The 22,064-nt window shown below is 34.0% G+C and overlaps 1 protein-coding gene across 1 annotated transcript in view; it reads right to left on the bottom strand.

Moving 5' to 3' along the window:
- KIF6 (kinesin family member 6) overlaps positions 1-22,064 on the bottom strand; it is a 173,619-nt gene that overhangs the window by 121,998 nt on the left and 29,557 nt on the right. Inside the window, exons 6-8 of the mRNA XM_083828484.1 lie at positions 16,171-16,300; positions 6,001-6,207; positions 693-836 (exon numbers count right to left, since the gene is read on the bottom strand). Coding sequence (XP_083684610.1) covers positions 693-836; positions 6,001-6,207; positions 16,171-16,300 — 481 coding nt within the window. The remainder of the gene's footprint in view (positions 1-692; positions 837-6,000; positions 6,208-16,170; positions 16,301-22,064) is intronic.

Below are 22,064 nucleotides of genomic sequence, written 5' to 3' on the forward strand. Positions count from 1 at the left end.
CCTAGTTATTTTTCTTCTTTATTCTCATTAAGAAATCTTTGATGTTATGGAAAATCAGCAAATAACTATATTAGAAATGGATTTGAGCAGTCTTTACGTATGCACATCACAACATATTTTGGTAAATAAAGATAAGAAAACATAACTATTTAGAATTCATGATGGAATACAGGAGTATTTGAAAACAATACAAAAATCTTAAATCATTCCACCTAGTTCCTTCTGTCCTTCATAACTTCTTGAATTGTCTACCATACTTCATAAAAACTTGACTCCACAAAATATAAAGGAGTTCTGCCAAGACTTTTTCAGTCTGATCGATATTCCGCTTAGAGATCTTACCAATACTTATTTCCTTTGGAAAATCCCTTGGAGGTATCTTTTCATAACTCAAAGATTTATACATCAGAAAAAAAATAATAAAAAACATGATTCATTACTACATGCAAGTCCTTTCTCAATTGCTCCTTGACTTGAGATTACTTAGAGAATAACACATCCTAAAAGATTTATCTATATGTTATTGAAATTTCTACTGACAGGATTATCTCCTGGAAACAACAGTAAAACGTTTTTTTTGTAAGGATGAGAATGAAAGCATACACACTCGAATTGCAAACTGTAATAAAAGTCAAAAGGGCAGGGTCTTTTAACAACTGAAAACATTTTCTTTGAAAATAGAAATAACATACATCTATGTTTCTTTTGTCTAAAGAAAGCGTTGCTATCATGGTAGTCATGCAGTTTCCTCCCAGGCTGTCTCTTAGCACTGAGGTCATCAAAGAGTTGCGATAGGGAATGTGGGACCGATTTTTCTCTGCAAGGGCAATTATTACCTGAAACAACAGTAAAAATGGAAAAGGCTTTTAAACTCACCTGACACAGAAAGAGAAAAAGAAACCTGCTCAGCAACCTAAACTTCTAATACAAAACTACACCTCTGCACCCACTTAGCTGCAAAGCCTCTGGTTTTATTGGTACAATTTTCACTTCAATGTCAGTGTGTTTGTATGTCTTTGTAGGCATTGGACCTAAAAGACCAAATACATTTAATTTTATCACACCTTAGCTTTATACTTTATAGCCTCTCAGAAACATGGAAACAGAACACGATAAACTAAAAACCACTCTCCTAAGACACGGTAACTTATTGAAAATCTTCCTCATATTTTTTCCAGCATAATAATAGACTAAAACATGGAGAGCATTCAAGAAGAAACTTCCTCAACATTTGCTAAAGCATGCTTTTAAAATGACACATTCCTAAAGCACATGGTTCTTGGAGGGGTCAATTCATTTATTTCCGAGAAAATGTCTTGAAAAGTACATACACAAATAAAAGTGTGCACTATTACAATGTACTACTGGAAAGAAATAATTTAGTTTAGAATGTATGTCTTGGCCAAAAAGGAAATGGTACACCTAATATTCTCAGTTTCTCTTCTCAGCTGTTTACATTATGATTCTAATTATTATTAAATGAAAAGCTAGATTACCCCATGATCTATTCAGATACCAACGATTTCAGCTGATATCTGGCCAAGAACTGTACTGAAAACCTGTAGCTATATGAATTGTCCAAGCTATCCTAAACGGTTAGGAGTTGTTTTTCCATCAATAAATGTTACATACCAGCATATATTTTGTTCATACTGCACCAAAGAAAATTGTTACTTTACAAAATTTAGCAGTAACATTTTTGTTGCCACTAGTTTGTGTTAACAGTCTTCAGAAAGTTAAAATTTCTTATTACTATAAATCTTATATTGCCAGCCCTCAGAGGAACCAATACATAATATGAAAATTACTATATTGTAAAGGAAACTGAAAAGACATTCCTGGAGAAAGGTTTTAAAATCTTGTGTATTACAACTCATTGGATGAAAATATGTCATATCTTATAAAACACAATATCTATATTAGTTTCTAATATTGCACAGAAACCTCATACTAATGTGGAGTATACATTAATAAGTATGCTCTCAGATTCTGCCACACAGAGACTACAAACTGAATTGGCAAGATAGGAAAAGAGCCAGAGGGAAGATATCTTATTTCTGTTAAAAATGGCAACCGTGTTACAGGGAAATTCAGATTTTGCTGAGGTTCATGCAAGAAGTCTGTAGCCCAGGAAAAATTCGAACCCTCCACCACTGGCACTGAAAACCTACGTGACCAGTTCGCATGCCACTGTAGTGTCACGTACTAGATTCATATAACACAGGAGACGATGACTTTAAGTCCCTTTAATAAAACCTCACCTAAAGCACTAAATCAGTTTTACAAGCCAATCAAAGAATCTGTAATAGAATGAAGACATATCTGAAAGTCAAGGAAATTATATTCTTTCACAAAGCAACAGAGACCACTGTACAACAGGCAGGATCTGAACAAGGGTCTTCTAACAGCCAACTAAATGGGATAACCTGAAAATTGCTTTATTTTAATGTGGTTGAAAAGAGTGTGTTATTATTCTTCTGATATCAAAAGAGGTTTTCTTTTCTTTCTTTTTTTTTAGTATTGGTAGGTCTAATCTTAACAAACCTTAACAATATTACCGAACCAGGACTGCAATACGCTGATTTAAATCACCACAATTTAAGGCAGAAAGTTATATGGATATGTTAATTAGGAAGCAACAAAACCAGAAAATTATCTTCTCTATGGAATGTGGATAAATAGCAGACAGTGATCTCAAATTTTATGGGCAAAAACTTCAGTTAAGTACAAGCAGCAGTCATTCATTAACCAATAAATTTTTTCAGTATTCTGTAAATGGAGCACATTTTAAATGCCAATTAATAGGCATAAATGCTGTTGCGATTGTCAAACATGCTACTATGGCTTATGGACAACAAAAGCTACCCGGATGTGGTAGTAGGGACTTTTAAAAGTATCCATGTACCAAATTGCTGTGGACAATAAAACTGAATTGTCTCTACTGCTACCGTAGATCAGGTGCATGAGACTATCAGGGCTTCATTTTGCTCCAGACATACAGGCCACCTAGATAAAAAATGTGATTGATTTATTCGAAAATATTTTGACACCTTAAGATACGACTGTGATAATACAGAACTGTGTTCCCATTCTCATCTTGACTCAAAACATTTTCATACGACCATTATGCAAAGTGTTTAGAAATGGGATAACTCAACACTAAAACATCGGTAGATCATAAATAAACAGCTGATCATGTAAATAAGCTTATTTTGAGTTGTTTAGTATTAGTCACTGCAAGATCAGGATTGAATAGCCTGATTCCTACTGAACAAAAAGATTGTTTTTACTGTCTTCAGTAGTCTTTTAGTCAGGATTAGTAAACATTTTTTATTAATGATATGCAATTCCAAACAGAACACAACTTGCTTATCTCCAATTGTATTTATTCTACAAGAGGAGTTAAAAGTTGCATGACAAAATGTTAATATTTTTTTCTTCTACAGTACTTCAGACCTGAGTATCTCAAAATGCACTACGAAGGTTATTAAACTCAACCTCACAGAAGCTCATTGCAATACTGCATTTTAAATACATAAAAATCATACAGTAAATAAAAAAGATCCTAAGCACAATTTGTACAATTTCAAAGAGGCCCATTCTTGAATCATTTACTCTCGTCGCTTATGATTACTGTAACTGACATACAGCCATTTTACTTCAAGGTCAAATTTAAACAAATGGGAGATATGAAAATAAATCCAGTGTAATAGTAAATGACTGACTGCCACCTGATGTGCCTTAAACTTTCTCTGTTGGCAGGTGAAAAACCTCTGATTGTAGAGTAGATTAAATTGAATAAATTTCTTCTTGTTAACTGAAAAACACAACACATGCAAAAAAAATTCTTCCCAGGAAGTGGAACGGTTGATTATATTTTCTAACTATAATTTTGAAGAAATTTTCACACATAGACACACACAAAATTTCCTTTTTTAAAGTATTACCTCAACTGTAAATTTTACTAAATAACACGTGTACTGGAGTATAAATTGAAAGGAACAACTCTGAACTTCAGTTAAGCATTTTTCTTCTCCTTTTATTATTATCATTATTTTTTTTATCCCACTAAGTGACAGCCTCACAGATGAGCATGTACCTTCCCATTGTGGTATATGAAAGAATTTAAAGAAATGTTTCAAAAACGTACAGTATTCTCTAGCTGAACTCCAAAAATAACAAATGTCTGTCAACAGGAATAGTGTTTGCTAGACTATGAAAACAATACTACCTATTCAAATTTAGAAAGAATTTCATTCATCTAACAAGTGAGAGGTCTGAAATCCACACTTAAAAAAACTCAGTGATTCTATCTTAATAGCAGAGTACACACAAAATATATTTCATTGATTACTAAGTGTTTCTTACCCTTGCTTGGAGTTTTATAGCATTAGAATGCTAAAGGTTACAGAAGACCAGGCAGAACTAAATATAATGGGCAGTAAGTTTTTATAGACAAACATAAATGCTATAAATACTACATAAATGCTAACAATGCTACAAATGCTAAGCCAAAAAAGAAACACCTGAAAGGAAGGAATGCTATGGAATATAGACAACGTCTATAATCCTGGTGGAATAAAAAAGAGAGATACTAGAAGGAAAGAAAGTAATGAGTGTAAACAGCTTTCACCATCGTGCTTATCACAATTCACTGAAATTACTAGGCTTCTAAGATGTAACATTGTATTTTTCTAGTTCTAAAGGGATAATGATTATATCAGATCAGTGGAGGGAAAAATAATAATAATAAAATAATATTAAAAAAACACACACCATCAAAACTGTTAGCTAAAGCTTTCTACTGGAATTCTACTTCTTCAAAGTTTCCATTCATCACCTACTTCCCAACACACTCTTAATTCTTTCTTTGTTTCTATTTAACAAAAATTGAGTGACATTACTCAGGATGAGCCTGCTTTTTCAATATTTGCCTTTGCCAAAGAGGAAACATAAAAAGCAAAGTTGAAAAACCTGGCAAAAAGTTCAGAGGAGTTCATTTTCTAATTGTGTGACTAGTAGACACACAGAGATGGCATCTTCTCACTTCCTTAGTTCTGTTAGCTTTACAGTTTTTCTTTACTTCCCTCTAAGTCCAAACAAAAAGAATATACTGAAATTTGTCTGTAAATAAATATAACACACAAATGAGACTTTTCAGCTTTCCCTATATGTGTGTATATATATATATATATATTATATAATAGAATATAAGAAAATACCAGGTAGTAGATTTTCCCTCTTAGAAGCTCCAAATGGCTGTAGAGAAAGGAACTCTTAGAACCTTTCTGCATATGTACATTTAACAAATAGTAACCATCATATACACTGAAAGGAGGATAGGGATTTCAGAGTACCATAAATCAACAAGCTAAATCATTTTCAGTATCAACAGCTGAATGACAAAGATTTGTGGAGACTTATTATTATTGCAGTTGCACCTGTGAATCTTATTGGTATAAAAACAATCACAACAGTTACCCCATCAATATATTAACAAAGGTAACTCCTGTCTCAAAGAGATCCAAGATTCTTGTTGGCTGTGGAATAAAACAACAGATGAGAGAAGAGCCTAAAACTTTATGATATTACAGTGCTCACTTGAACCAAATAAAAAACAGTCACTTCAGTTCAATGGTTCTTGATACATTCTGATTCTCACTGAGGAGAGCAGGTGAAGATCACAAATAAAATTTTTAGCAGAAATACAGTTGCAATCTTGTTAATATCTTTAGTATTCCAAATCAAACAAGAAACCTATTTTTGAAACAGTACCCTGTATATCTAATGTAACCTTAGTGTTTTAACTTTTAAGATTTATCTAAATTAATATTATTTCATTTCAAATGAGGAGGTATCAACTCAAACATATTTTAAAAACTGCACTAAACACAGAGTATTAAGATTAACTGAACATGGGAATCAAGATTACAAAAACATTGTACATTGCTAACAAGGAATGGAGTAAAGGGGAAATTTTTCATACTATTTGAATTTTACCTGTTCCAAATAATGTAGCGACAAGTTGATATATTTGGCTTCTGTCAATAAATGACCTCCAACTCCAGTCTTTGCAACACGCTCTGATCCAGCAAGGTCTACTAAGTGTAACTTGGAACGTCGGATGGTTGCAGATCCAGGTTCCTTGCTGGAGATGTGAATAGTGAAAATGCAGTGAGATCGAGTTGAGGTTTGATTCATTGGTGTCTACAATGAAAAGAAATTAAGAGTACTTAATGTTCACTTAATATATAAATTTAGATTTTCATAGCTTGAAAATCAGGAAATTGAAATCACCATTTCACCTGTAATAAATATGAAAGAAGAACACAGAAAAATGTTTTCTGGCCAAATGCTTGGATAATATTAGTCCAGACTAATTGTACTGCAAGCAAGCAACCAATCATGTTTCTTCTAAGATATTCTAACAGTGAGGACATCAGCAAAGCAGCTGGCCTCACCATACTGATGAATACTCCTAGAAAAGAGCACATAGATCAGAGGGGTTTAATTCCTGATCTCCAAATGATCACCAATCGTCCTGATTTCATTATGCATCTCTCTTCCCCCCCCTTCCCTTTTATTTTTTATTTTTTATTTTTTTTACAGTCAAACTAGTTTGTAAGTTAAAATTGCTTTGAAATATAAAATGTATAATGAACACATCTTGAGGGAACACAGAAAAGAGTTGAGCTTAAGTCTTTTTTATAAAACTTTCAAGACTGTAAAACTTCCCTAAACCTTCATAAATCAACCTTTTTTGATTTGTTCTCATCACTGTTTTCCCCCCACTATCCTTTCCATAAGAGCATAAGAGTAAGACACTCATTAAAAACAAACAAACAAAAAAAAAACCTGTGAATCTGCTAGTACAAGAAAGTACTATAGTACTAAGTACATTATTATTTCTCACCAGGATTTGGAGCAGGTATATGAGTTTCATTAACAACAGAAGACCTACAAGTGATTCTGGCAAATTACATAACCAGTTCTTTGTCTAGTTTGCATATTTCTATCTCATCCAAAATTCATGAAAATGAACAACACAGATTTCAAAGAGCAACACTTTTTCATAGACAGTGCTACTGGAAAGAACATTAATAAATATGAGGTACTATGGTCAATCTGACTAGAAACATGGAGTACACTGTCTTTGGTGTATATTGGATTTTTTTTCTTTACAGCTTAGCTTGACACCTATTTCTTCATATGCTTGTTTGTGGAGTCCATTGTATTATGTACTGTATCTTAACACTAATTATAAATGTATGTTGTGAATAGGTCAATCAAGACATATATACTTTTAATGTGAAGTGTAACAACGAAAGGATAATGACACTTTATTTTAACTACCTGATTTGATGGCTTATTAAATCCTATTGGCAAAATATAAAGTTAGTATTTGCAGAAAATTACAAAAGCACTGGGAATAACTTATTTAATATACAGATATGTACTTGCAGTGCTTCAGTTTCTTGACATGATGATCTCTTAAAAAAAACTGCAGAGAATCTAGTTTATGGTTTTCATTCTGATCATCACTTCTTGCTCATCTAATTTTTTTTTTTTTTGTAGCTATCTACTGGAATAGCTAAGAATAGAATTTTCTGTAAGGCTTTAGATTCACATTTTTACTACATTTATAAAAAAATGAACTTGGCAAACTTAGAATTTTATGTGTCACGACAGATTTTTCACCAAAGGTTTGGCTTTTATATATACATATATTTGGAATAGCTACTGCCATACTTCTTTAACTACACACGTGGAAACTATTGGTCAATTTTTAGACACTACTTCCTTTTGTATGTCTTTAGTGGATTTCTCAATATGTTTGAAATTGTAAACAAAAAATTTAAGCAAAACTCAGATATTTAGTTTTAGACTTCAAATGATCAGACAGCATTACATGTGCATCTTTCTTTTTTGAAAATAACACATAAAGATATTTTAAGCATCTAAAAACTCTTTCCTTTAGTTGTAAAACAAAATGTATTCCTTATTATCCTTATAAATGGCTAAAGCTTTAGAATATGCATTGAGATTAAAGGTTTGCCATACAAATAGTATTTTTATTTATAAACTATTACAAGTATGACAACATTGTTATCTGAGTATAAATATTTGACTTGAGGAAAAATAAAATAGGGAAATAAATGAACAAATAATTGTTGAGTTAATAACTAAATCTATACTTATTATAGCTGTTGAGAAAGAAGGTCTAAAAAGTCCTGGTTAAATTGCACAGTTCAATCTCTTGTCTGTATGTTATTCCTCTAGTATTCTGGAGTAATTGTTTATCTTGGTGTCCCTTGGGATTCTAAATAGATGCACCAACATTTTTTTTTTTTCCCCATAGTCTGGTTTGGTATGAAACATTCTAGATGTTAAAATAGCCTGCAGGTGTTGAAGGTGTTTTGTTAATCCAATAAGTATGGTTCTCAACAGAAAGACTGCAAGTTAACAGGAATAATAACTGCTATATCTCTTTATTGAATTGTCTCCTGTTCAATTTCCCAGCACTTGTCTCCACCCTTGGTCCTCAAGGGTGCCAGCACAACTGCACTGTTTTTGGCAACTGATCCAGCTTAAAAAAAAAAAAAAAGAAAAGACCACAAACCATAGATATTTAACCTGGATCAGTTTCCTGATGCAATCACAGTACAGCTGTGTGAAGCAGTTCTGTTAGAGTAATTGAAAATGGCAGCACAGAGTGTGTGAGCAAGTAGGTGATGCACAGGAATACCTTAAGCTTGCAGTGCTGGTGAAAAATCTGCAATAAAATTACAGCCTTAGCACTACTTTATTTTGGGCTGCTTTTCCTAGCAAGGCCAAACTCAGAGGGAGAAGGAGAAGAGTTTGGGTCATTTAGTTTATACAGATGAGGAATTTTGGAATAATATAGGCAAACCACTGGCTCTGCTTAACTTCCAGGTTTCTAAGGATCATTTCACAATCCTGTACAGAGCATCAGAGCGCTGTTAGGTGATATGCTGCCTTCGGGGGCAAAGCTGAACAAACGAAGTGGCAGTGGCATGGGAACAAAACCAAACAGGTTCAGGAAAAGGTATAGGCCCTTCAAGCTTTGAAGAGCAAGAAAATTCTCCCAAACATAGCTAAATGCAATTATATTAAGAAAAGGTTATAAGCTCTTTCAATCTACTTTATTCAGCATTTCTGATGCCATGAATAATCTGAGCCAGTTTTACTTATTTTACTAGGAGAGCTATGATTTTAGTACTTGCAGCTCTGCAAAGCAGGATTGGATGCTTAATTTTTCCAGCTCAGAATACACATCAGAATTAATATTTAAGAACATTCTTTGCCAAAGTCATGGCAGTGGTCACGCTGTAGTGCAGACAAGTCTATGCCAGACCAAATATCAATACAAGTCTGGCTACGGAAGCACAAGAGTTAAGTAAAAGCTGCTAAATCTCTGCAAGAAGCAGGAGAAATTAGCATACTTCAGAATAAGCATTCTTTTAAGTTTCGCTATGCAGGAAAACCTCATGTATTTCAAATTGTGCTTTTAGTAATACCTGATTAAACTGGGCAGAGGCAAATAAAGTTAAAAACGTATTAAAATAATTTCAGGACACCAAAGGTTTCAGAGTACCAAGAGTTAGCTCAGGGCAATATTTGTCCTATTAGTAATTTATTGTCTATGGAAAAACACAACTTGATTTTTCATGTTCCAGGCACATTCTACTGGTCATTGGAAATTCCATTGCTTTTCTCTCTACTACTTCTTTTGTCATGTAAAATGAATGGAGTTGATTTGGAAGTCATTGGCTAGAATCCTAAAATACCATTTTAATAAAATCCTTCTTCAGAGTGGAAACATGTTTTAATCAATACACCTTTCTACAATATGATTTTATCTCCACTTTGCAGTTTTCATATATAGGAAGCTCTATAAGAACTCTTGAAGGAAGCATACAGCAATTCAAATGTAAACTGTTAAACGGGATGTGATTATGAAATGATAATTGCAGCCATAATCCCCCACACTTTGCTGCTTTCATCATACAAGTAGACGTAAAGCACAAGGCAACAAACTGCTACTTGTCAGCATCTTCAGTCCAAAAAAAGCCATTTTTTTTTTGCAGTCATATATGCAACTTCTATCACCATTCAGCTGTTCAGAAAGTTTGAAAACTGAAAAAAAGAGAATAAATAAATACATCTTCTGGACAGTGTCTCATAGTCTAGTAAAAGGTTCCCTTGGTGGCTTTGGAGTTCATTTTGGCTTTGTTAGAAGTATTCTAAACATATGTATATGAAATCATCTTCAAGCTAATTTGATGCGATGAACGAAAAAAAAGAAGGGAGCGGTCTGGCTTTCCGCAGATGGTTGCTATTGTGAAAGCTATATATAGAATAACAGATGAGCTGCAGTTACTTACAAAGAAATAATTTTTTCCAGGAATTCTGTGACATCATAAGCCACATAAGCAGACTTCAGATTCTTTGTGATATCACGTGAAAAATACAAAGGAATTAATGCCAGGTCATCTGTTGCTGCCCATTTCTAGCACAGTGAAAGAGGAATCCAATAACATATCTTTCAAGATCACATTGTGGTAAAGCAACAGTGTTTGGTCTGATGTTTGAAAATACAAGAGAAATTTCAAGGACATGCAGCCTACTCTCCTTTTTTGACAAGGGCATACCTGTGTCTGCTGAGATTAAATAAGTGTGTAGAAACTTTGTGACTAAAACCATTACATATATTCATACAGCAATTGCAGGAAGGTGGTTTCTAATTAAATGAAAACCTGCTGCATAGTCATATTGCAAGAAGCATCTGATTTGGATGTTTCTGTCGAGGAATAAAACCTCATGAAATGTCCAGAAATTGCTGAAACACAAGTAATCCATCTTAATCCAATTGTTATCTACCTTAAATCCAACTAAACACGGCAGGAGTTCCTCTTAATACTAGAATTTATGTACTTCCCATATCTGTTGTTTGTTGCAGCTGGTATTGCAAATGTTGTTATCACTAAGAAGAAAAGTAAGAAACAGGAGGCTACTGGCCTAAATAAAGTTCTTAATAACTGAATCCCTAAGGAGGAGGGAATTTCTTAAATAGAATGAAATGTATGAAAGGGTGTTTGAAAACAACCACTGAAAACAACAGAAGCTGCTACTACCTGGAAGAAAAATGTGTTGATTATGACTGTCAAATTCACTCAGAGAAAACACAGAAAAGAGTGCAGGACAGCTGGGACAACAAGATTTCACAGGTGATAAATGCAGTCATTCAGGCCCTATTGCAAACCATCTCAGCTTGGCTGTTTATACCGTTTCAGTGAAACCTTTTCTTCTTTGAACCAAAATATTTAGACATCAGAAGAACGTGATTTCCCTGTATGAGTGATTTAGTGACTAGCCAAGGCATAAATGAAGGAATGCTGATCCAGAATACTCCCATTTTCTTGACAGAATGAATGTCTCAGTGAGAATGTACAAGATTTTGTTTTGAGGAATGTTTCTCCTTCCTCTTTTTTTCTTTTGAGGTTTTTGAATAAGGGCAAGTGAAAAGAGAAAGCACTGATAGCATCCAAGGCAGATATCAAACTGACTTTCTCCAGACTCAAGCTACTATCAGATGGACAGCTGCATAAAGGAGTTCTGGTATCTTTAGTCATTTTATAGGTCAGATGGTAAGAAAAGAGCTGCTGTGTACTACAAAAATGATAATTAAGCAATTTAACACAGTCTCTTTTTCTCTTTAAAATTCATTTTTATAATATTCTGATGTTTACACATTATTGGTGTATAGTACAGGACATCAGAAGTCTCTACCAAGGCTGATGGAGCAGAGATTCTTGTGTTGAAAAGCAGTGGGTACATGTGTCTAGTTGATATACACTCTTCAAGTTCCAACAGAACCATGCTATGTCGAAGGGTTTGTGAATTCAAGAATGGGAGGTTCCTTCCTCTGTATCTGGTAGATGATTGAGACTTTAGTATTTCTTTAGTTCCCTTTGTGATTGGTACAGTTCAAGTGCAGTGGCTCTTCAGGAGTATCTGGGTACACTCATCACAGTTGTAATTGCAAATTTATTGCTACAAAAATCAGCCTGGAAATAATTGTAATCTGACACTTCCCTGATTTCAAAACCAATACTTCATCTCTTACCTTTGCATATTTACAACAAGTAGAGTTTCCCAGTTAGGCCACGGTGACTGAGGTAGCTTTTAAAGTAATTATTATTCCCTAGTGAGAATATTATTAAACTTTACATTACAGTGTCTTTTATCCATATAAATCCCAAAGCATTTTAAGGGCTATTCAAAGCAGTATGTATGACACACTGATTGTTTTACCACACACTGAAATTAAAACACCTGTATTGAAACGGTGATGCCATTTGCTGCTGCTGATACTATAGAGCAGGTTTGCAAGGGTGGAAATGACTTGACAACTCATACCAATGAGCAATCTCGGAAAGCACAAAGTTGTAATTCATCTTAGAATACAGCTCTAATATAGGTAGTATACTTTCTTGGCAAAAGTGTCATTTTATCTGGTATGTTCATATGTTCAAAATCTGTTTTTCATATTTCATCCAAGAAACAATGCAAACACTACCAGTGACTCTCTAAATATATTCATGAGGATAATAATGGACAGTAAAAAAAAAAGAGGGGGGCGATTTAGTTCAATTCAGAGGTCACAAGTCAGTCCCCACCACTATCTTTAAATGTTTAAAAATTTTATTCTTTATTGAAAAAAAACATATTTAAACATTGCCAAAATCTTACTGCTTTTCCCATGTGTACTTCAAATATTTTAAATGATGGAACAAATGCTATGTAGCATGCACTGTCTTCCAAATTTAAACAATGGAGAATTATAGTTATAAAACCACGCTGTAAAATATTTCCTTCCTCACTAAAGTGAAGTAATTTTTCACTAGAGGAAAAACAAATGCTAAGAGTACACACAACTGCAGTTTTCAGAAATATCAATCTCACAAAGATTTTACAGTTCTGAAATTAATGCATGCCCTTGGGAGGCTACTGTCTCTACCTTACTCTATTTTAAGAGAAATACTAGAAAAGTACTATCAAATAACTAAATCAAATAGGTTCAGCATATTACTTCAAAGGACAGTGATCACAAGTGCTTCTAGTCACAAGAATTTAGAAATAAACACTTGAGATGAAGGCATATTAATAGTACATATACAAAAATAATTTGCAAACACTACTGAAATGTACGTAAGCTTTTTCAGACACTGTTGCTACCGCCAGTGCCATATATGCAAATTAGATGTTGAAATCCCTTGTTTGCATGTATTTGAGCTAACTAAATCGTAAAGTTGGCTTAAAAATCAAAATATGAGAAATAAATTGACTCGTTTTTACAACCTGTTGCTAAGATTCTTATGCATTCAAATGTAATAAGAGACTGTTTTTCATGGGAAAACAAACAAAAAATAGCCTATACAATTGGAAGTGCTGCCAACAATCAGTTTCTGTTTGTCCTCTTCTCATTTCTCCCTGGCAAAATATAAGAGACAAAAATTTCCTATTTGGATTTTTATATTATGAAGTGTTTACGCATTTGTGTCTCTCATTTTCATTTACACAGTGTGTAGCACACATCTAAACTGGAGCCAAGGATTGGTACCATACTGGCCTATAAACCAATTTTCCACAAATTAGACTAGATTCTTCTTTTTTCCTTCTTATTACCTATATGGTTACATGTGGAAAAGAAGTTTTCTGCTACAAATATTCCCTTAGGTTCCGACACATAATGTATGTTTTCAAAATTACGATCATTTTTTCATGTTAGCACAGTTAGACTTGAGGGCAAAATGCAGCCCTCAACCCAAAAGTTAGACTCCACTAGCAGAGGCATTTAAGAAATTAAATAGTCATTCCTATTTTCAAAACAGTCCTGCAACTTTTCAAAGGAGGATTATATCAGGGATAAAGTATTAGACGGTAATTTTAGAGACTGATGTTCTGCCACAGTTTTCCTATGTGATCCACGACAGTTTTTCCATACCTAAACTCATCATAAAAAAAAAAAGACGAATCAAACATAGTTTTACTTATTTTTCTATTTAGGTTAATTCATCTTAAGTCTTTTAAAGCTTAGTGAAATAGGGTCTTCGTCATTTTTGAGGTCAGGAAATGTTATCATAATTCAATTAAGTTTTAAAAATATGGAACTCTGGAGAAGTTATGTTTGATGTCATAAACCTTCTTTTTTAGACCTCCACATTAACCCCTCATTTCTGAGAACACTTTTTTCATTCTTTTAAGTGATATTATAAACTGCTGCACTCACCTAAACCCAAAAAGGCCAAGTGATAACAGGCAATACATGTTGTAGTGCCTAAGAAAAAGCACCACTCAGAAACCTCTCTGAACTGTGCTGAAATGTACCTGCTCTTATTACAAAGGTAGTTATCTCACACATTGTTCCTAAGTAAAACTTCTAAAGAGAAATCTGAACTTACAAAAGCAGCAAAAGTGACAACAGCATAACATTTGCTAACCCTCCAATCAGTGAATCCTTTGTTACTGGGGTTCCACAGCAACTGCTTAACTCTCTTTTGGTTTAGTCCCATTTTTCAACACATTCTCATGTGTATTTTTTTTTCCTAGCAAGAATTAGCATGCCTCAATTAAAATTATGAAGTTGTAAATTCAAAAATAAAATTCTGTTAAGAAAAATCTCCTTTATTAAGTCATTGAATTGTGTGTCATAAGAGATTTGATGATAAAAATTTTCTAAGGATAAAACAGCATCTGGGTGAAAATCATGCAAAAAAAACACAATACAACAGAAGTTATTAAATATAAAAAGCATAATACAAGCTAATGAAGATTAGGATAATTAGTTCACTTGATCTGACTTAAGCTCTTCTACATATATAGTGGTGCTGGCCATACTCAAAACAAGGAACTGGAACAGATACATCTTTGGTCTGACCTGCTAAGAATATTCTCCTCATTTTACTTCATCTTGACCTTTACAAACTTACGGTTTTCATTAGTCCTGCTACTTGTTCCTGACTTTTAATGTTGGGGATATATTTTCTCTTTTGCCCACACCTTGCAAATATGTAACACAATTGCCCTTTACAATCACTGATTTATGAACCTGTCAGCCAACAGAATACTATTCTTTAAATATTCATTTTCATATGCAGCTCAACTAAACTGAACTGAGAGTTCCTGAATATCTTTCTTGATGCAATGTACTTTCTTTTTATGTTTTCATTACCAACTATCATGACAGGTTTTCAGACATCTGAAGAACAAATCAACGCCTTGCTTATTTACATTTTGCATTGAAATGCATCTTGCCCTGTGCCCAGGTGTGCATTGGCAGCCCCTAGGAACACAGAGCTACCTGACTCCTTCCGTTGCTTTGAATTTCTTCCTCTTCATTGATTTATTATGCATCTCTTTGGTCAGAGAAAGGGGGGAAAAAACTTCTAAAAAATATTTCTAAAATACAATTAGCTGTACTATAGTAAAGTCATGTTAACAGTGCCCGCATTATATAATACACTTCTAATGTTTACATCCAATTTCCAAACATGAAGATATGAAAACAGCCCTACAGATTTATTCGTTACATATGGAAACAACTTACTTGAATTTTCCAGAATGAGCAAAAACACCCTTGTCTTCGCGTATTGGCAAATACTTACTTTGAATGTGCAACACAGTGCCATTTGTTTCTCTACACATGACACCACATGTTAATGCAATGAGAAGAAGAAAGAGAAGATGGCCAACTGTTACTGTAACTGTTTCAAAGGCAATCCAGTACGTCTGTGGGAAAGTCTTAAAATGCTTCCTAAGACTTTTCTACAAATCTGTATGTGTGGTGACACATGTTGTATTCAAAAAAGTCAGTCCGTGTTTTATGAGAAAAACATTTTTGTTTTACTTATTTTAATTGCAGTAAATTATTTCGTCAATGACCACCATACAGATTCACTAAGGAAAAACAAAGCCCTTTGCAAAGTGAAAGCAATAATCAGAGAAATGTTTATTTAATTTCACTGTGGAAATACTCTCCCAAAATAGCAATTTACACATTTATCTCTGAGGATTTCCAAAATAGTATCTCTTGTGGAGATGTTTATAACTGTTATAACAAGTAACACTTGTAGCAGCAGTTCCTACCTCTGCAATCATTCTGTTGGTGTCTCCCAAGAAGAGCAGGTTTAAAGCTTCCTCTTCATTGTTTGCTTGCTGAAGAGACAAGTTTTTCAGATGAACGTTCTGGTCAGGGTCTTCCATTATTGTCACTTTTCTACATGAAAAAAAAGGAGAAAAACTAGAACTGTTGCAAGATGATCTTTGTTCTACACTTTCATTTTGATTGCACTTAAAAGGTGACATCTAAAACCCTCAAACAATCATAAAAAAAACGCCCTAAAAGAAATGTTGATTTTTTTTTTCTAATTCTCTGTTACCTCCTTTTTATTCCTTTATTATAAGCCTCCACATAGAATAGGAAAATATAAAACTTGTACATATTACAGAAGACCTTGGGACTGTTTTGGTGAGATCTCCAGAGGAAGGTGTTAGATGAACCAGCACAAACAAATAATAAGTAGGGGCTTGTCTGCCATTGCCACAGCTATCAAGCACAAATGATACATAAACCATAACATGATCTCGAGATCTCGATGAACAAACAGACATGGAATATTTCAGAATCAACACACCTGTAGCCAATATGTTTCTAATAACTTCACATTTGTCAGGATTGTTTCTTTTCATTTTTCTTTGTTAATAATTACAAGTGTAAATAATCCCTTTAATTAAAAGCAAACAAAAACAGAATGGTTTTACTTATTACTACTGAGGCTAGGAACAATATTAGTTATACTTCTTTAAACCTTACATTTCAGAAAAAAGAAGTTAAATGGAAGCGTCAAGGACACGGCAAAAACTTCAGGAGCACTATTTACTGGAACTCTTTTTCACTATTCTAAACAGCCTTTTTTATGTAAGAAATTTTTCTTTTAATCATATAAGTGAAAGTTAAACTTTATTGCCTTTGCTGAGTAGTTATGAGGGTCTCCTCAGTCAGAACAGTCCACAGTATTCAGCAGGGAAGCCAACTAGTTGTATCATTGAATTTGGAAAACTCCCAGAGTGAAGACTCTGTTAAAAACGAAATTCACTAATGAACTCTGAAGATGATTGACATGAATCCATCAAGGTGAATTACATGTTCTGATTTCCTGTGTCTGGAAGGGTTTCTGCAACATTCACATGAATTGTTCTGCTGGCACATAAAGTGGCAGAAATATAGGAAAAACAGCTTGCCCCACCAGAAAAGCTTTAATGTGTTCACCAGCCTATATTCTACTGCATTTTAGATTTCTGAAGAACTTCAGGAATATTATCTCAGGATTCTACTGAGCCCAAACCACATGGTATTTTGTCTTTCACCAAAAACTCTTAATTGCATAAAGCAATTAATCTCATGTGCGCATGAGTTCACAGAGCACATCACTACAAGCAATCTAAGCAAGAAGCTTAGGTGCTTAGGGACATGGTTTAATGTTGGATTTGCTGATCTTAAGGGTCTTTTCCAACCTAAATAATCCTGTGATTCTATGAACTTAAAACAAGGAAATAGGAACTTTTGTAGGTGTTGAAAGTCTTTTTTTTTAAGATCTTTTTCTGTGAGCAGTGATAAAAGATCAACAGCAAAAAAAAAAAAAAAAAAAAAAAAAAAACCAAAGCCAACACTTTTTAGATTTTTTTATATATATATATATATATATATAAAAGTACATACATATTACATATTACTCAAGGTTAACCACAAGAGGGAGTATAGGCCTTGAGTTTTTACCTCTAGATCATTCTTGCATGTTAATTACTCCATGCTGCTTCAAAAACACACAGGTTTGGTTTTGTTCTGGTTTATTTGTCTTGTTTCCAAGATTTGCAGAAACAATTAAACAGCATTCCATAATATTACCCTTAAGTATTATAGAAATCATTTACCCTCTGATGGTCAAAACATTGGAGTGGATATACAGAAATAATTTGAACTCTTTGCAATACACTCACTAATTTCCAGAGAAAAACACACATAAGGGTAGACACAATGCTCCTATAGTAGTCATAACAATTGTTTTTCCAAGAACAATTGCTTCTGCTTATAGACTTATTTTTGTGTTCTAGGAAAAGACAGCCCTAGTACAGTTGTGAAAACCTGCTTCCCCCATTCAGAGCATAAACTGAAAAGCATAATTTCGCTTAACAATGTTTTGATAAGGTCAAGTTGTATTCTGTTCTCATTCCATCTGTGCATGCATCACACACTAAAGCCCAGAGTAGTTTTGATTAAAATACAATGCCTTGACTAATTTTAATGTTTTGATATTGCATGGTGAGAATCATCTATCTTTTTATAATTTAGGAAAGCAATGTTGTATTATTTTGCACATTTGGGATAGTATTTAAAATCCTAAGGACCTTTTCAGACTACATTTTGAACAATGGTTATAAATAATTTCCAGACAATGAAGATTTTAGCTTGGACAAAAAGCCTTGGAGGATTATTACACCAAAAAGGAAACAGTGGGGAGATCACAAATCCTTGACAACTTCCTATACAATGGCCTTTCAGCTATTAGGATTTTCAGATGGAAGTCCAAATTTGCACATCTTGAGAAGCATCTGTCAAAACTCTCTCTAAAAGCAAAATTCTAAAACAAAAATTATTTATTTTATTGTGCTATAAAGTTACTGTTTAATATGATCATAGAATTTTATAGAACTTTCTGTATAATAATGAAATGTTTAAATTTCATAGCCCTAACTTGGATCTTGGTGTGGAAAACCTCTGTTAAGTTATCCATAATGACTGAAAGAAGGCAGAGACAAGGTTTTGTTTTCTTTATAAACAATCTTTTTCCATTTAGCTTAATGAATGGAATTTGTAGCTGACTAGAAAACCTGTAGGATGGGAACAGCCTTTTTTATTTATTAACTAGGGCCCTTTCCTGCATCAGCTGAGCTCCCATTAATGCAAGAGAGCCTTACACATTGAATGCCTTCATCTATGAAATTCCTGTTACTGGCGAACTATGAGGTTAATGTTTCCTTTAGCTAATTAATAACATCTAATTAATTTATGTAATATAAATAAAAATTAAACCTTTTGGAAAAAAATTACAATTTTTCCCATGATTATATCTGTCTTTAGGACTTAGAACTGAAGAAATCTAAAATAATATCAAAAACTTTATAAATATTTAAAAATGAATGGTTTAGGTAAATCATATATTAGGATATTTACCTTTGACAATAATAACTAGCAGAATATACTGATACTACCTTGGCATAACAGGTGACTATACAGACAGTAATAAATGTAGGAAAAGGATAAAAAAGAAAAACAGCAAGAATGCATCTTGGAGTCTGTCCAGCACAACAGAATAACGTAATGGATAGCTAGTCTATGTGAAAAGTTTGAAGGAGATTTAGGTTTTAAGAATGGCCAAGTTCATCATTTTACATAGCATCAAAAAAGTAAAAATAAGAAAATCAGAACTATTGTTGCCTTTATACCACATCAGAGGATAAAATCTGACAAAATCCTCTGATGTGTTATTCAAGAGGCAAGGTTACAGAGTTATTCAGCCATCAACACAGCTTTCAATAGCAAAGATTTGATTTTCCATTTAAATACAGACCTAAAGCCTAATCTGCATTGCATATGAGACATGACAGAACTACAAGATAACTAAGTATTGGTGAGGGCTGTTCTAACACATCATCTTGTGATAGGAAAACCTTCCCACTGTCTCCAACGACTTCTGCTTCTGAGACAAGAAAAACATTGCTCTATACTTCATGGACATAGAAGTGTATTGATCCTTACCAAGACACCATCGCACATTTAGGAGTTATTGATCCACGCAACAGTTGACCTAAGCAGACGCAGGCCTGTGTTGGGATGCACAAGTTCAGTGGCTGCAGGGTGAATTCAGCCAGCTCATTTTAACACCATAGCCTGCAGGCAGCTCCAACCTGGGACCCGTGCTTGCAACACCTGTCTGGCCTTGCCTTCACCAAGAAGTGCAGCAAGATGTTCTCATGAGAACATCCTTTAGGAGTGGAGTTGTTTTCTTGTAAGAAAACAGTGTAATTGCTCAAGCGACCAGAAGGGAGAGCTTCTCTCCGTGCACTCTGTGCAGCGCGTTGTGGAAAATCCATTCTGGCTCCATTCAATGCTGCACGAACTGAGGGTGCCCAGCATCTAGAGGGATGTTCTCACTGTCAACATTCCTCTCCTCATCCTGTCTTATTAAAGCAGTGACCTTACTAAGCCATTTGTTCTCAGGTCTTTCTTACTGAGATCCAGAAAGAACCCTGCGACCCCCCCTTTTTCTCCTGCCGCCTGGCTCACTGCAGAACAAGTTGTTAGAATTAGGAAATACAATTGGTGGCTCACACACAAACAAGATAGATAAGATCTGTTAGAATTTGTGGGCAGCTGCAATAATATCATTCCTAATAAAGTGTTAGTTGAATAAAATACTTTCATATTTAAAAGTAAATTTGTCTGAAAGAACACAGCAATAATTTCAGAAGAATTACTTCACTCAGATGACTTAGATAAGTCACCTCTGAAACTTTTCACTGACTTCTCCCTACTGGTTTTGAGGAAACAAATCATAAATCATTAAAAAACCAAACACACCACACCAAAATGTGAATGAGAATAAACAATATGTAATGTACGCTAAAAGCATACATTATAAAGTGTAAAGCATACATTACATACATTAAATACATACATAGCATACATAGAGCATACATTACATACAGACCCATTTAAAGTGTAACTTGAACTGTAGTGAACAACACAATCTTTGAAGAACTGATTCAGAACAGTTGTCTGCTCTCTCTTCATTAACAAACAGAAAAACTTTACTTTTCAAACCTGAATATTCTCCTAATCTTTAAGTATTTGGTAGTAACACTTACACTGAGGTCTCTTCATTTTAAAGGAATGTATTTCATATGAAAACAGTGAGCTTGTATTATCATCAACCTCAGAAATTTTATAACACCAGTATTTCTCAGAACACTGAAAATTACAGTTCTTGCAGATCTACATATGGGTGGTGGCCAGTCTCTAGGTTATGTGGTTGGCATATTCACTTCAGAGGAGGAGGGCTGACAAACACTGTTGAATCTAGAGCACGGAGATAGGCAACAGGTATATTGGCATTAAAAATCAGACTGAATAAAATATATAATTTTTCCCATATGTAGGAAATGATTCCTTTAGCCTTTTGTTGTTGTTTTGTTAAGCAGCACAGGAATTGTTACACTAGGTGGCTTAGCTTTAGATGTCAGAAATTTAGAAACTCTTCAGGCCCTTAGGGGGCAGTGCAGAAATAGAAGAAATAGAAGAGTACAAATTCACCTGAGGTTGTTAACTAATATTCAGTCAACCAATATTCAGTTACAGATTTTTTAAAAATAAAAATATTTTAGACTGACCCCATGCAACACAACAGTGCTACATGTTACCAATACATAGTGATATGGATGTCATTACTGATGTTTGATGAAGTTAACTGGTTAATAGCTTAAAGTGTCTGTTCTATGGAATTGAGTTCACTTAATCTATAGTTCAAAAAGCTTAATTTTTCTACAGCATAAACTGGAGATGGATTTTCAAAGGATTCAATATAAACTAACTGGGTTTTTGTTTCGTTAGTTGTGGTTTTTGTTGTTGGTGGTGGTGGTGGTGGTAGTGGTGCTGGTTTATTTTGGGGGTTTCTTTGGTTAGCTCAAAAACCACCCAACCAAACATCAGATGAAATCTTATACCTTCCTGGATCAAAGGTGACTTTAAAGAATTTTGACACACAAACGGGGAAAACACGTATGCTGGCTGGCAGTTTAGATCACATTTTCATCTGCCCACATCACTCCTGATTAACAGTTGTCCGATCTCCTTGGGAAGTAGCTTGTCAACTACCACAGTTTATGGACTGATATTTTAAGATAAACAAGCACTATTTTTAGCT

The sequence above is a fragment of the Anser anser genome (genome assembly GCF_964211835.1).
Source record: "Anser anser genome assembly, chromosome: 3".
NCBI lineage: Eukaryota > Metazoa > Chordata > Aves > Anseriformes > Anatidae > Anser > Anser anser.